Source organism: Sphaerodactylus townsendi, linkage group LG08 (assembly GCF_021028975.2).
Source record: "Sphaerodactylus townsendi isolate TG3544 linkage group LG08, MPM_Stown_v2.3, whole genome shotgun sequence".
In the NCBI taxonomy this organism is placed as follows: Eukaryota; Metazoa; Chordata; class Lepidosauria; order Squamata; family Sphaerodactylidae; genus Sphaerodactylus; species Sphaerodactylus townsendi.
This window is the reverse complement of record NC_059432.1, coordinates 63,711,817-63,729,077: the sequence shown is the minus strand read 5'-3', so window position 1 is coordinate 63,729,077 and position 17,261 is coordinate 63,711,817. Positions and strand designations below refer to the sequence as shown.

Below are 17,261 nucleotides of genomic sequence, written 5' to 3'. Positions count from 1 at the left end.
AGGCTTGGTTACTCACAAGGATCTAACAGAATTGGGAAAGATGCAGGAAGGGACGATCAAAACAATCAGCTGTTGGAACTTTTGCCCTATGAAGAAAGGTTAAGGGAATGTTTTTTTTTCATAATACAAGAACTTGGGGAAGGTGTCACCCAGTGAAACTGTTTGGTAATAGCGCCAAGACACACAAAAGAAAATGCTTCCTAAAACTTGATGGAATTTGCTGCTATAAGACATGGCAACAGATACTGGCTTAAATACCTTTAAAGGGGGATGTGATGGCTTTAAAGGGGGTGGCAGGAACAGGCATTAAATACCTTTAAAGGGGGTGGCAGGAACAGGCATTAAAATATTTTTGATGGGAATACCACCACACAGCCCAGTGCCACCATCCTTGATTTGGGATTAATTGAGGACTATTTACTCACACCACACTTCCTAATCTGAGAAAAGCATCAAAGCAATTTTTATATGCTAGTGCTTACACTATTTAGTGCCAGCCACCCTGGGATACTGTTTCCCCTGCCTTGGTAAACCTCGTCATAACCTTTTCCGTCCTTAATACCAAGGAGACCAGAGATTAAACATCATACAAAAAAGCTTTCTTTAGGGCGGGAGTGTAAATTGGGGATGCTGAGGGCCAGCTTCATACCACTGAAATGGCTTGTGCGGAGAAGGCTTGAAAGATTTCACATTAGCACTTCAGTTCAGTGAGGGGATAGGGTAACAGCTAATCACAAAATTAACCTTATAATTGATCAGGGATTTGAACCTGGGTGTCTTTGGACTAACACCAACCCAACGTAGATGGCCACTACACCACATATGCATTTATTGATTTATTTGATATGCCGTCCCTCCCCTACCGAGCTTGGGAGGCTCACAACATGTGTGTGTGTGTGTGTGTGTGTGTGTGTGTGTGTGTGTGTGTGTGTAAACATTTAAAAACATCTAAGACATCAGTAAAGCATGCTACTGGATCCAAGTGGTAGTAACCTTCCAATTCAAAGATTAACAAATAGCAACAACCAATGTCTGGAGACATTACAGAACAACAGGAGCCCTGGAACATTGACAGTGAGAGGGCCAATGGGCTTGAGGCAATGGACCACTGGTCATCGACCCAGCAGTGGAGGCATTCTGTTGTTAAAAGTTTGTCTTGGCTCTTAACTAGTGAGGATAGGTTTAGTTAGTTTAGTTAATTAGTGGTGTTAGTGTTAAGGGTTAAGTTCATAGTTTCCTCCTGGTAGCTTAGCTGAGTTAGAGTTTTAGTGGGCATTGTTGTACTAGTGGATATTGTATTACTGTTAGTTTGGCTAGTATTAGGTATGGTTATTGTCTAGCTTAGCTTAGGTAGTAAATAAATTGATGTTAGTGGTTAGGCTAGTTTGGATTCTTGCTTGTACTAGAACCATTAGCAGATAGATTAGTCCTGAGTTGTGTTCCCTGTTTTCTTCCTTATCGCAACTGACTTATTGTTAATGTGAGGATGTGTTTACGGTTGCCATTTTTTGAATTTGTATTTGTATTTTGTTTAATTTGTTCTATTTATTGATGTTTTGAAGTGTTTGCATTGTAAAAATTGATCTGCTGTTCATTGCTGCTGTTGCTGATGTTATGATTATTATCATTGTTATTGTTATATGTATTGTATCATATTGTTGTGCACCATCCTGAGCCCTTCAGGGGAGGTATAGAAATTAAACATTCCATAGCTGCAAGGGGCCTGTTGACTGGATGAAAGAGTTGGAGATCAAAATTAGGGGGAGGCCTAGATGTTTAATCCTAGTTGCCTCAGCCATATGCCTCGTGGAATAACTCTGTCATTCAGGCCCTGTGGAACTGCATAAGGCCATGTAGGGTCCTGGTCTCCTCAGACAAAGCATTCCACCAGGCTGGGGCCAGGGCTAAAAAAGCCCTGGCCCTGGTTGAGGCAAGCTGGATTTCCTTGGGCCTGGTGAAAGATCAGGTTGCACCAATTCATAAATTGAAAGGTGATTGTGTTTCTCATCAAGAAAGCCCATTTGCGGCATAAGCAGAGGGGGAGAGTTGCAGATGAGGGAGGGAAGCATCCATAGACCCCTCTCATACCTTGTGTGGTGTGCTAACGAGTCCTCCCCCCTCCCCTTCCCCTTAGCCAAATCCTTTGAGATGGCAAGTGCAGCGTATCCCCAGACGGGGAGTGTAAATGCTTGTTCTTTGTAAATGAAGAACATAATTAACATTAAATTAAGGTAATACAAATGAAGACAACCCAGAGCCTGACAGGATGAGTGTTTGGGGAGGCAGTACAGAGAAGTGATTCATATTTTTAATTTACTGTGCAAATAGACTAGCAGGGCTTGGGGAGAGGGGGAAGGGCCATCTAAGTATGGAGTGGGGATTTTTCCCCCCACTGTTGTTTTGCTGTGCTTTAAGCACACAATGACTATTAAAGTCAACTGCCCATATAATGGGACATCTCCTACATGACTGAACTCCGAGAGCCAGCTTGGTGTAGCAATAAATCCTTTTAGTGCTATCTGCCTGGTACACAACCTTGGGGGAGCAGCAAGAGATCATGAGGTAAATACACCTTCTTCAACCACACAGTTATCCATGGAAAGTACCAGAAGCCTCCGCCCATTGACTGGAATGGAGGAGAGGCTCCCTACAGCATTGCAATGCTTTGAAGTAGCTCACATAACTGCTCTGAGGTGGCAAGCAAACTCATCCCATATCTGGAACTTGGAAAAGTATTTTAAGAGAACAGTGTGACAATCGGCTTCATTGCAGGGATTGTTAATAAGATCACATGGAGAACAACTAAGATGTGAGAGCAAGGATTCATTTCTGCCTTAGATCCCAAACTGACAGGAAGGAAATGCCCCTAGAATAGTGTAGGGTTCCAGTATCCACCACCTTTTCTGTCCTGCTTTTCTGCAATCAAAATTGATAACTGATGCTTGGTTTGGTCTGTGATGTCACAAATACGCTGGTGATACTCACCTCCACCTTTTTTCACATCTAATTCCAAGGATGTTGTTGAGGTTCTGAACGGGTTCTTGGAGTCAGGGATGGGCTGCATGAGGGTGAACAAGCTAAAATTTAAGCTGGCATGACAGAAGATCTTTGGGTTAATAGAATGGCAGACCTGGGATTTGACATCTTTACTGTCTTGGATGGGGTTACACTCCCTTTGAAAAGCCAAGTTCATCACTTGGGTGTACTACTTAGAAAAATTAGGTGGCTGCAGTGGCTCAGAGTGGTTTTGCCCAATTTTGGCTGGTGCATCAACAGTGTCCATTCAATCGGATCCAGCCACAGTGATCCATGCCTTAATTATAGCTAGACTGTACTATTGCAATATGCTCTACTCAAGGCTTGAAGAGTGTTTGGAAGCTACTGTTAGTGCAGAATGCTGAGGCTAGACTTCTGGTTAGGGCCAACTATCAGGAGCATATGACCCTGATGTTCATCATCGTGACCTCTGTGCAGTCCACATGGGGCTGTGCTTGTACGGGCTAGTCACAGATCTTTTTAGATAGCAAATTAAGAGCTATAAGTCATCAAAAGGGTGTTCCCCTTTCCCCAGCCACAGTCTGGACTGGCCCAGTCTCTGCCCTCCAGTTCTTTGTTTGCTGAGGAGCAGAGGTGTGTTTGTCTCTTCCAATAGCAGAGCTGGTCTGAGCCTACACTAGTTGACTTTGGACAATGCTCAGTGGCACTCAGTGGCAATTGGTTTTTAAGACATATTTCTTGTTTTTGCAGACAGGTCAGCATTCAGTTTCTCTGTCAGACCTACTTTTCGTTGTCAGCCTGAAAAAATGTCTTGTCTGTCCTCATAAAGTCCCTAACTATGCAATAGGTGACGGCGTTCTATAATGCATAATTTCAGGTTGCAGAGAGGGGAAGGATCCTATTTTGGAATCTTCCCCACATAAAAAAGTTCCCTGTGTATAGCAAACTAGCACAATTGTAAATAAAAGCTGAGCATTGCTCTTCATCTGAAATACTACTTTACTGCATGTGGTGAGTTTATAATATGGGCTCAGTGGAGGAACATTACAAAAATGACCCTTATTTGTAGCTCACAGCTGCAGCCAGCTTAGTTTGCCCCCTCATTCTGAATAATATATAGATGGCTTCTTTTCCTGAGCCCAAAGCACAAAGAGTGGCATGAAGACACCTAGTCAAATGCAGGAAATTTGATCTGAATGTGTATTGAATATAATCTGATTATAGAACATTGACTGGGATTCTCTTTTGCACTGCAAACAGCCCTGGCTTCAACTTTCATTCACTGAAACAGTGGAATGGAGATTACACTCTATAGCACACAAGAGGCTAAAAATCACTATAATCCACCCATGTGAAAATGTCTTAGGACATTTTAAGAGCCCCTGGTGTTCTGTTTGACACCCAAGAAATGTTTTATTGGGTTTTATATTTTCAGCTGAATGGTTTTCATTTTTTGCTCCTTCTCCCCTGGGTACCATGAGTGGAGTCTGATACTAGCCACACTCTGCACCCCCTGAAATCCAGTGAGCAGGCTGCCTTGGATGCAGACAAGGGGGGCTTAAGATCATGACCTGGAAGATCCCTTTTTTCTTCCCGTTCCCATCTTTTGGTTTATGAACATGTCTGATAAAGAATTCTGGAGCATGCAGAAGCTTGCATACTTGTTGCATGATTGTGATCAGTCTTAATGCAAGGTGTTTATTTCTTTATTAGCCACCTTTCACCCCAATGGAGACCCAAAGCAGCTTATCTCATTCACCTTTCCTTCATTTTATCCTCACAACAACCCTGTGAGGTAACTTGGGCTGAGTGTGTTTGACCGGCCCAAGGGGCACGCAACAAACTTTCATGACTCAAGTCAGGATTCAGAGTTGGATTTCCCAGATGCTAGTCTGAAACTTTAACCACTACACCACTCTTTTGCATGGCCTTTATTTTTGGGTTTTGTTATAGATGGTAGTTGAGTGTGAGCTTATTTCTTTTGTTTGGATTCCTAAATTGGATTTCAGCTGTGGTGCGCGTGTGTACATATATCACTTTTCTGCATTTTACATTACAAGGTTGGGACTTTTCCTGAAGGAATCCTATCCATAAAGATTTTCTGGAGATGATGCCCATTGCGGTGTGATGGTTAGAAAAACCAAGTTCGGTTCCCCACAGCTATATAGTAATCTTTAGTTACATTTCAGAAGAATAAAATTTTTACATTTTAAAACCTGGGCTTAGATTCAAGTTTTCTGCAACCAAAAGGGCACTTTTGCCAGTAGGGGAGTGAAGGATAACTTTCAAGCATTTCCCCTCCTACTGCATATCCCCGTACCACCCTTTGTACTGTTTGCAAGGACTCCCTGAACCTAGCATTTGCGGGAGGGGGGATACACTAGGCTGCATCAGGCAGGAGGGAATAGGAAGTTCTGCTCCTGGCAATGTGTATCTATCCTGTGTATCCATGGCATGTGTATCCAACCTGAAATTCTAAATTGACAGCTTTGTGCAAAATGAAATGAAATGGTGTATCAAGGTGACTACTGTCTACTTTAGAGGGCAGTAGCTCTCCATAGTGGAGGTCTTTCACATCACCTATTACCTGATTCTTTTAACAGAACACAGCAGCAGGGATTGAAGCTGAGAACCCCAGGGACTTTCTGCATACCACTGAGGCTGCTCCCAAAGGCCTTTCCTCCAAATCCAAGTTAATTTTTAAAACTCTATAGAGCTCAGCCTCTCTACACCTCTGCTTGACCCACACTATTACTGTATTTCCACTTTTCCAAGGAGCTCAGACCAACTTACATGATTCTCTCCTCTTCCATTTAATCCTCACGACAACCTGTGAGATAGGGTAGGTGGGAGAGATTTTGGGTTTGCCTTTTTTTGGTTTTAACAGAAAATGTTTTCAATTATTATTGTAAACTACCTTAAACTGCAAAGAAAGGTGCAATATAAAGGTTTAAACCAGTAAACAAAGAAATAAGTATAAATTAAAGAGTGCTTGGTCCCAGAATACCTACCGTGCTTTTTCTTGAGTGAGGATTTAAACTTTTGACTCTTCAGGCGTAGTACAACACTCTGACTACTACACCACACTTCAGAGTAGTGTAACTGCTATGCTGGCATAAGCATTAGGCTGAACAAGGGGGAAGAGGGGAAGGGATTATGTCAGCCCTGCCACCTTGCTCTTGGTCTTTCTAACGTTCAGTTGCATCAGCAGACGATATAAACATCACACCTTCGACCCAGCAAGCACAGGACTAGTGAGCAGGCAGCCAGTCACCTCTCTTTTCTCCCTTAGCATGTTATTGTGCTTGCTCTCGGGACAGAGGCCCAGTTCACAGGGGTTGTAACATTACTGAATGGCAGCATAGAGAATACTGGGCTCAGTCTGGCAAAAATCATCAATAAATGAATAAATAAATACGAGCAGCAAAGAGGCCTGAAATGATTCTCGTTTGCAGGGAATGAGAGACACGAAGTGTAATTTAGGGTTTGATATTATGAAAGCCTTGCTGCTCTAAAGCAGCAGGATGCTCAGCGGCTCATTAATAAAGGATAAACTTGGAGCCTATTTACAAGGCATTTTTTGGGATTATTTACACTCCATTATACATATGTAATGTTGCACATATTTACCACTTGGCTTGGTGGCGAACAGAGCTGTTGAGGGTGGGGCCAAAGGAACCGCTCCTCTGTGGCCCACCCCTTCTACTAGGAGTGACATCACCCCATGTGGGGTAGCTACAGGGAAACATGCAATTCAAGTAATGCATGGCCTGTTTTCTGTGTAAAGAGATGGAGAAGGGCCAGCCTGGTTCCATCACGTTGTAGCTTCAAGTCTCTGAATCTGAAATGCAGCAAGTTCTGTACTTAAATTTTGCTGCTTCCTCTGCAACGAGTTCACTTCTAGGCCTGTCACTGTCTCCAAGGCTGAAAGTATGCAATGGGAACAGAACAGAGTTGGGCCGCAAACCTCAAAGCAGTTATGGTATAGTATCTCAATCACAAGAGTTGTGGAAACTCTGGCAAATAAAAGAAGCAAATGTGTTCTTCAAACACAGACACTCTATTGAACATATGAATTTACCACAGGTCAGTACCAACCCCAACAAACATCCATTCTGCCAGATAATGGGTAGGAGACAAGGTTGGGAACAATGTCCAGTGCTGTATTTAGATTAAAAGAGGGGAATCTAGCTCCCACTCATTCCAATTCCACAGACAGGCAAGGTTCCTACACAGGCATCATATCTAACATCTTGAGATACTGCATGATAGCAATAATTTCCAACTGGATTTTCAGGAGGTGGATGATTTCTATAGCACAATATTCAACATTATGTGGATACAGCAGTTGGCCAGTTTTGAACCAAGGATATTTTCAAACAAGGAAACATTGTTTGAACTGAAGTTGGAAGTCACCCTAAGCATAAGCTTTTACAGGATAAGTCGATGGCTGCTGACAGAGGCCACAGTCTAGAGATAGATCATTTTTTAAATTTTTTTAAATTAGCATAGTGGTACTTATTCCATGGATCATGCAGAGCTGCATGCACCATCACCATCAACTAAAAGAGTCTCATGACTACTGTATGCCATGCAATAACTATAATAACCTTTTAATTGCCAGAGTATGTACAGCTGTTGAATCTTAGTTCCACTGCTGATCTTAGCCAGCAATTGTGTTACTGGAGTGTGAGAAAGGGCTTGCAGTTCATCGTGATGGCACAAAACAGTGTGCAAGATTTCCGGTTCTCCAGAATTCTTTATTAGGCTACATGTTTAAATAAATAAAATAAATCCTTGTCTATGCTAAATTCCCTTCAGATTTTACTCTAGTTCTGCAAGAGGAATGGGGTTAGACTCTCTCTGCCTTGAGTCGTTTCTACCTGCAAGGAGGCTTGATTTATGGACTCGCATTCTCTTCCATTTTATTCAGCTGCATATGTTGAACTTAGCCCCTGTGACGGATGGCTAAGAAAAGGATGTTTTTAAAATGCAATTCTGATCAAACAAATTTACTGTTTACCTTCAGAGTGGAGCAGGAAAGACCTAAGGACAGGGAGAAACCACTTGTTTAGCTGTGGCTTTCTGCACTCTGATTAGGCAGGTAACAGTATGATGTAGAAAGGGGAAGGAGGTTAGCTCTCTCTGTCAGGAGAACTGGAAGATTTTAGTCAGAGAAAGATCTTGGGGAGCACAAGAACTAGGAGTTCTTTGTGAATGGCTTTTTGATACTGTTAAGACCTATCTGTCTTAACTGTGAAAGAAAACTAAACTCCAAGGGAAGTAGGTCAGCCGAGAGAGTGACTGTTTCTACTGGTATCAGCCTGAGTGCCAAGTTTAAGCAATCATAAACAGAGAGTATATGTTGGCAGAGTTTATTGAAGGGAAAGGTGAAGGCTTAATAAACTGGAATAAGGACTGGAGAGAGGAGAGTTCTAATATACCAGTTTGTCTGGGGATTTGCTTTAAGTTTACCTTTAAGTTTACCTTTAAGAGTTTATGTTTGTTTTGAGGGTTATACCCAGAGGTGGGATCCAACCAGTTCTCACCACTTCTCTAGAAGTGGTTACTAATTTTTTCTGAGTGCCGAGAAGGGGTTACTAAAGCAACTTCCCTGCCCAATAGAGACTGGAGCTGCGTGTGTGCGGTAACGCCACTGTTTGAATCCCACCACCATTGGAACCTGTTATTAAAATTTTTGGATCCCACCACTGGTTATACCTTACAGAGAAGACTGTGTGTGGGGGTACTGAGTGAATGTACCTAGCCTGTTAGGACCTTGGGTGTGAATAGCCATAAGCCAGAATATCTATGCAAAGGAACTGTACAAGCTGTGAAACATCTTACGAAACAACTCTGAAAGTACCATCTAAGAAACTACCATCTTACGTGCTGTGCTAAAGGAAATCAAAAGTACAAGTCTATGTGCCTAGTTCTCGTGTGTAATTAGTGTAAATATATTCTCTCTTGCCTCCTGCCTACTTTGCTTGAACTATCCTTCTCCAAGTTTTAATAATCTTTATTTCATCAATTCTTCTGCATGCTTAATAAATCTGTGTTCTTATTTAAGTTTAAATCTGCCTTAGTATATTTATTTTACTGTGCATAGGATGGTGAGTACAGTACATTACAGTAAACCTTTATTAGGCATCAATAATTCTACATATAGTATGTTCGTATTACAAACAACAATACAGCTATAAAAATCCCAACACACAAAGTTAGGATAAACTATATTAGGGTGGTGAGTGTCTGAGGGAAAAAGGAAAATAAAACTCATTGGGCATCTCTTTGCCTTCTGGTGTTTGTAGATAGGGCTGAGGGAAAGCACTTTCTACCTCCACACTACCATTATAAGAGGCACCTCAGACCCTGAGAAGAAAAGGCAGGAAAAATCAGTGTCAGTGGTTTTCCTCAGTGACGTAGGTATAGATTTTTTTATGGGGTGGGTTCAGTGACTGAGGGCTTTCTGGCTGTTCCATTCCATGCATTGTTTCAAGCAAGCCGGACATGTAATGGGAGGGGTTTGAACCCAAGGAACACACACACCCCTTTACCTGCATCCCTGGTTTTCCTGCCTTGATATGTTAGAAGCCTGGCTGTCCATAGCTAATTGGTGGCAGTGTCGTGATATGAATTATAAAATAAAGAGTTTGAAATACTTATGTGAGGAAAAGCAAACAGAATTCCTCTCAGACATATTGCATAAATTGCAAAAGGCACAAGGAGATGGGCAGACTCAGGAGTTTGAGGCAGCAGTAATATCTCCTGAGGTAAATTCTAGCCAGGAGGTGTGGATGATAAAATTAAAAGTTGAATTGGCTAGGACTGAGGCAGAGAATAAAAAGGGAAAAAGAAAGAGATTCATTTAGCCAAGATTGTGGCAGAGAGATATTTAACCAAAATTCAAACAGATAGAGAAATGGCAGAGAGGGCAGACAAAAAAAAAAGAAAGGGAGTGTGAGCTTAAAATGGTGCAATTAGAAATGGAAAGAGCATAGCAAGAGAGGACACAGAGAGAAAGACAGAGAGGCCAAAATGGAACATGAGAAACAAATGTACAGTTTAAGGATGGAGTCAGATGCAGATGCAGGCTGAGTAATCACAGAGAGGTGGGGAATTTATCTCAGTGGATCAAAAGCAGTTTCCATGTTATCAAAAAAGCAATGATGTGGAGACTAGTTTTCTTTTAGTTTTGAGAGAGCCTGTAATGACCTGCAGGTACCTGAGGAGGACAGAATGATTTATTTGCGCCCACAGATATGTGGTGGCCTTGGTGAAGTTTATGCTGAGATGAGGGAGGAAAAACCTCTGATTATGGACTTCAAAGAGGCCTAAGGAAAGCCAGCCTGTCAAAACTTCAAAAATCTTACAGGTCTGGAGGTTAAGGAGGAGATCAGTAAGGACTTCATGAAAACTGTGACTGTAAATGAACAAGAATTAAAAGGTCTGAGGGATACAGGAGCTGAAGTTACACTGATCAGGCCACAGTTAGTTCAGGAAGACAGTATCTGCCTTGTCAAACTTTTAAGATCGGGGGATCAGTGGCCCAGCCTTTAAGAAAAAATTGGCAGCAGTTCCAATAAAGTATGAGGATTTTCATGACAGGTGGACTATGGGAGTTTGGGAGAACATTGATGTACCCATTTTATTCAAGAATGATCTAGTTTCACAGGCTAAATCTGTTAATGTAATTACCAGAGGTGCTTCAGGCAGACATACTAGGTCCATTTCTGCAGAAGCTGCTGTAGAGACAGAGCTGAGACACCTAGAGAAGAGTATAGAAATTGAGCACCATGATGCTGAAGAGTTTCTGAGGGAACAGAGATTTATGGGAAGCAGCTGTAACTTCCAAAGAAGTGAATATTGAACAACCTGTTCAGTTTAAAGTTATAGAAGAGAGACTGTACAGAGTGTCTATGAGGCGCATATGTGCTGCTGTCTGGGAGAAGACAGTTAAGTGATTCCCAGGAATTACAGGATACAACTGTTGCATTTAACACACAGGACAACAATGTCAGCCCACTTAGGAATAAATAAAACAAGAGAGAGGCTGAAAGCTAGGTTTTATGAAGCTAGCATAGGGAAGGATATCTGTGAGTTCTGTAAGTCCTGTCCTACATGTCAGCTAGTTGGCAAGGTGAAGGACAAAGCTAAAGGCCCTTTGCAATCGATTCCCTTAGTAGCCGAGCCATTAGCAGGAATTGGCATGGACATTGTAGGTCCAGTACTGAGAGCAACCAAAAAGGGTAACTAGTACATCTTGACTATTGTGGACTATGACACAAAATTCCCAGAAGCTGTACCTTTGTGGGATACAGAAGCGAAGACTGTTGCAGATGCCTTGCTGAACATATTTACAAGGTTAGGGTTCCCAGAACAGATGCTGACAGGTTTGGGCACAAGCTTCATGTCACAGGTGATGAGAGTTGCTGCAGGCGAGTGGAGTGGAGCATCTAACCACTACACGAACATGGTTTAAATGAATGTTTTAATGGCATGCTGAGCCAAATGTTGAGGGCATACATGGTGAACCATCCGAACTGTGACCAGTGGCTGAAACATCTGCTGTTAGCCCCCTATCTTCAAAACCTTTATGTGATCATACTGGGTACGTTAGGTTTTAAAAATAAAGCTGTCAGTTGTATCTTGGGCCCATAATGAAATTATTTTTGTTTTTAAAGAAACTGCCCACTTTCTTGTACCACACAGGGAATCGTTCTCAGAAATACCATGGATGGGTGACAAGGAGCCGCAGCCACTGTAGTTCCCAAGCCACTGAGGGCCACTCAGTGGTTAGTGGGGCAAGTCAGTTGCAAGATATCTTTCTCTGGATGAGCTAAATTTCAAAACATCTGGGGTGCATTGAGCTTCCTGTGATCCAGCTTGATTAGAACAACATGTAATCATGACTGGTCAGTAGACTGTACCCCATTGTTTCACATACCTGATGCTTCTACACAGAAGCCTGCCCAGCATCAGTAGAGCTGGATCACATTCTGGGCCAGGGCCACCAAAGTTTCCCTCAACCCCAGCCCCAACCTAAACAATCTGTGAAAACAAATCATAAGACGTGCCTGTCTCTATGGCCCATCAGGTGACCAAGTCCTCTGAATCCCCTCCTCCACTGTCTCCTTAGTGACTTAGCAAGGCAAACCCATCTCCTAAATCTATTCTCCATCCTTGCGAGTATATAAGAGACTAATGAAGACAACCCTGTAAGAATTGCAGCAGATCACCATTCCAACAAACCAGTAGCTATTCTATCAGCTCAATCTCAAATAAGTTTACTCAGAAATAAGTCTTAATGAAGTCAATGATGCTTACTGTGGCCTATTCTGCACAACAGAAATAAAACATCTTGCAGACGCTTAAAAAGAACTGTTTTGACTTTTTTTGTTTGCATAGCCCGGGGGAAAAATACATTCCAGGGGAAAATGGTCCTTTTGTCTGCTCCCCCACCTCAGCTCTCACTTTTGGTTTATGTGGCTCATGCCTGCCATTGTCTTCTGCTTCAGGCCACCTGCCATTTGCAGAAGGTTCCCATGGATGTTGGTTCTGCTTGAAGCTCATCCATCCACCATTTCAGATTGCAAAATACGTGAGTAAGGATATTTCCTGCTGATTTTGTGCACGTGTCATTTTCCTTTTTACCCCCAGTGAGGTATCTTTGTAGCTTCAAAGGCACCTCATTGAAAACAATAGCAACAACAACAAAAAAAGACAACATGTTCACGGAATTGACAGTGGAAACTAACTTTATTGATGGAGTTTGCAAATGAAAATGGCAGGTGGATGAGCTGCAAGCAGAGCAAACATCCGTGGGAAACTTCTACAAATGGCAGAAGGCACAGAGAAGCCTGAAGCGGTAGAACATGGCAGGACCAAGCTGCACCAACCAAAAGTGAGAGCTGTCACAAGTTGGGCAGGAAAAATAAAACATGTCCTGCTCTCCGCACAGCAAGCAGAAAATGTTTTCAAAGTGACTTCAGGAAAAAAGTCACTAGTGTAGCGTTTTTGGAAAAGTCCGTTTTGAGCAAAAATAAAATGTCTTCCAAACATTTTTTTGGCGGGGGGAACTGTGTGGAATTCACCCCAAGAACACTTTTTGGCATCCTGAAGACGTTTTATTTGCATTTCATAGAATGGGTACGTTTTGTTAGCATTGCTGCCTAACTTCCATATTCATGCAGCCCAGTTTTATTGCAATTTTCCATTTGAGATTACTGACCAACAGGGACATCTAGTGGTCACTCACTGTAAATCCAGTCTGTTTAAACTCTGGCTCAAGAGATTTCAGGACTAAAGTAGAAATGAAATTCAAATACACACAGTAACTCTACCCACAACTGTAACAAAATAACAAAACAACTCTAACAATAAGGAGCTAGGGTAACATGAAGCAGAGAAGGAGGGAGAGGGGTGATAGATCCTTTCTCCTTCCCTGTTTTCCACTGCAAATTGCCACACCTAGCCACTTTTTTCTTATATGGATTTCTAAAACGTGTTTTCTGTCACAGATATCAAGGCTGGTACTCAAACTGTCAGTGTTTTCACCTTGGAGGCTAAATTTGTGTTTCAATCAGTCTCTAATGTTAATATCAAACTTAAATTGATGAGATTTTATTTTCTGCATTGATATCCGCCGGTCTCCCCCAATGGAATTCAAGTAGGGTTGCCAACCTGCAGGTGGGACTTTGAGCTTTCCTGGAATTACTACTGATTTGCAGACTACAGAGATCAGGTTTCCTGGAGAAAATGGCAGCTTTAGAGTATGGATACTATGGCGTCACATCCATGCTGTGCTCCTTCCCTTCCCTGAATGCCATCCTTCCCATGCTTTACCCCAAATCAAATGATTGCCCAACCCAGAGTTAGCAACCCTAAGTTCAAAGTTCCCTGGCAGTCTCTTACAAAAGCACTAACAATATTCAGATCTGCTTAGGATTTGCTTCCTCCCCAGTCTGCCCGTTAAGATCTCCTTCACAAGACCTGCTCTCGGTGCCCCTGCCTCCAGATGTGAGGTGAATAGCAACCAAAGGCAGGGCTTTTTTTAGTAGTGGCACCTCATCTATGAAGTGATCTTCCCTTTGAGGCTTGCCTGGTGCCTATGTAAGACTCTGTAGGTACCAGGGCAAAATGTCTTTGTTTACCCTTTTTTGGAAAATTAAGTGGTTGATCTTTTAAAATAATTTATAGTGGGCTTTTAATGTGAAAATTGTTAAATTTTTAAGCAGCTTCATTATTTATTTTTTATTGTCTGGCTGAGCTTTTTTAATGCTGGAATTTAATTTATATATTTTAATGTTATGGTTTTATGATGTTATTTTGTAAGCTGCCTTAGGCAGGATCGCCAGGACAGTTTAACTAAGTTTAAAATAAGTTTTAAAATGGTCAGAAATTCAAGTGATTACCTTCCAAGAGACTTGAGTCCAAACCTACTGTAAGTCATTATTTTGAATGGGAAAAGTAGGGTTTAACTATTTTAATAAATATAAATATAAACTAGTTTAATAAATATAAATATAAACTAGTTTAATAAATATAAATAGAACACAGTATGTTCTTGGATCAGGCAGTTTCTAACATTCAGGGAATGGTTGCAGTTGCCCATGCTTAAATAAATGCCAATTAACACAAGTCATGCAGGTAAAATGGGAAAAGACAGAATGCTATAGTCCACCGCAGCTTCCCCCTCAACTAAGGAATGCACTTCTTATGCCAAATATTATCTCTGCTGAGTAGATTGAGCAAATGGTGAAAGAGGAGGGAGAAAGGGGCATGTGCATCCATAAAACATTTACAATACTATTTAGAACAATTTGGAAATAAATGATTTTTCAAGTGTTCAAGAATGCTGCTTGCAATTTGAAGAGGGGGTGCTCCACTATTACTAATCAGAACCCTGCAAATAGCAATGATTTGGAAGCAATGGTTGGTTCCCCACCCGGGGACATGACAATTTTAAACCCAACTAAAACATTCTCATTCTCACTAGACACAGTGTGTAACGGACTTCCCTCTGTGATACACCTCTGAAGGTGCCAGCCACAGATGCAGGCGAAACGTTAGGAGCAAGATCCACCAGACCACGGCCACACAGCCTGGAAAACCCACCTCAACCATTTGGAAGCACCTTCAGGAGGAAAATATGGTAGAAGAGACGTTTTCCCCACCTGGTTTAACATACAATGAAGACCCATGTGGGGTATGGATAAGGGAAAACACCTACGTGAGTTTTTGCTTGTGTAAAGGGGTCCCACTTGCCCATGATAAGGCATTATAAACCATGGTACATCCAGACTTTTATTGACCAATAGGCCCCTGCTTGCGAAAAATCACTCACTGCCTTTTCCACTTTTAAACAATTTAAAATTTGGTCCACTTTTCCAAAGCTTAAGATAGTTTACAGTGAACATCATTAAAATCACAATGCACCAAAGAGATAAAACCTAAAACAAGAAGATTCTTACCCAAAGACCTACTTCAGCACCTCTGAAAGCACACATAAAATGAAGAAATGCCCTCTGTAATAGTTCTTTTATGTGCTTTCTGAAAGAAGTTTAGTAAACAGCTTTAGGTACATTCTCCAGCAAACTATTACCTGCAAGCTCATCAGTATATCTTTCTAAAGTGTCCTAAATTTTAATTCAATAGGAAAGATCTATCCCATCTGTGACATTCTAGAAAGTCTGTTTACATCAGTTTCCAGGAAATGGCTTGTCACCTAGCTCTTTTGATTTCTAGCTCCCAGGAAAAGAAAAATGCTGGGAGCGGGGGAAGCCGCTCTAGATTTGAGCCAGAGACTTCTTCCCAAATTCTTTCCTTTTGTATTGTTGACCCAGGTAGGAAGAAAGGCACCCAAGGAAGATAATCGGTATGAGATTTCATCTCCTTTTTCTCAGTGGCAGAAAACCAGGACTTCTCAAAAGGATGGACAACCATCTCCTGAAAGTGCAAATGGAAGAGCATCATGCTGGGTGGCATCAAGAACTAGAGTACTCCAGGGAGCTGTTTTCCAGGGCACCATAGCGATTGAACATGACCATCTTGACAGATTCAGGCAACCTAGAGCAGAAAGAGCGGCGAGAGGCAAAGATGTGGCTGATTTCCATAAATGTCTTGTTTTTGGTTTCCGGGATAATTAAATAAACATACAAAGCAACCAGAAGGCAGATGGCACAGAAGACCAAATAGCAGAAGGCACCAGCTGACATCTGGAGATAGAAACAAAGTGGGGTCAGGACAATCAGAGGTAAATACACACAGGCCTTTCCCAGTCCTGTAATACATTGACTTTCTCCAACGAAACAGGAAGCAACTACCAGCATTCTAAGTATTTAGGGCACTCAGACCTGATTACTATTTCTAACCATCGCAGACTCTTGATGCATTCCTCACTAACAGTGACTCATAAGCAGAGGGTTTGACATAGCTCTAAATTTTGGAGCCAGAAAGTCTCTCACAAAATAAATAAATTAGCATGTTTTAACCCTGAAATAAATTAGCATGTTTCCACCTTCACTGACCATATGAAAGTTTTAAATGGATAACTCCCCCAATTGATGTCAATACACCTGCAAGGTCCCAGAGAAAACAGCTGGTAAAGCCAAAGGGGCAATTCTACCCTGAGAAATACCAGTATCTTTTTCCTGCCCTGAAGCAAGCAACCTTGGATTTTTTCCTCTTTCAGTATAGGACTAATCCAGGACACAAGAATGCACCAAATGGCAAATCAGTCCTACTTCAGGTGGCAAGTTTTATACATGATATTCACTGCCTCAAGTCCAGAAATCACTATGTTTGAAAGGTAACTGGATCTACTCTCAGATAAGCAACACTGGAAGGCGACATTGGAAGAGGAAAAGATGCAAGGTTGCTTGCTGCAAGGCAGAAAAAAATATGCTAGTCTTGTTGCAAGTTTTCTCTCATTGTAATGTGAAGATTACTAACTGGTCCTCCTGCACTCGTTTGGAGCCTCAGTATAAGACATAAACTGAAGTTCAAAAAAACACAGCCATTTCAGTGTTTTTTCTCCACCACTGTTTCCTTCCGTTGTAATCTGGCTGTTTTCTCGAGTACCAACAGTTGTAGTGTGCCTATTATAACCATCTGTTTGTTTGTATTTCAGTTCACAAGGATGAAGCTCTCCTCTCCCTGTGCAGTAGCTGGTGTGCTCTAGATCAGACAGAAGATACAGCACTCTGGATCATTTTGGTGCTACCCAAGAACTCTCACATGAGAATCTCTGTCCCCAGATCCTT

At 41.8% G+C, this 17,261-nt stretch overlaps 1 protein-coding gene across 1 annotated transcript in view; it reads right to left on the bottom strand.

Annotated features, from left to right (window-relative positions):
* Positions 1-15,301: 15,301 nt before the first annotated feature.
* LOC125438020 (solute carrier family 2, facilitated glucose transporter member 9-like) overlaps positions 15,302-17,261 on the bottom strand; it is a 32,671-nt gene continuing 30,711 nt past the window's right edge. Inside the window, exon 12 of the mRNA XM_048506154.1 lies at positions 15,302-16,214. Within this exon, the coding sequence (XP_048362111.1) occupies positions 15,984-16,214 (231 nt within the window). The 3' untranslated portion in view covers positions 15,302-15,983. The remainder of the gene's footprint in view (positions 16,215-17,261) is intronic.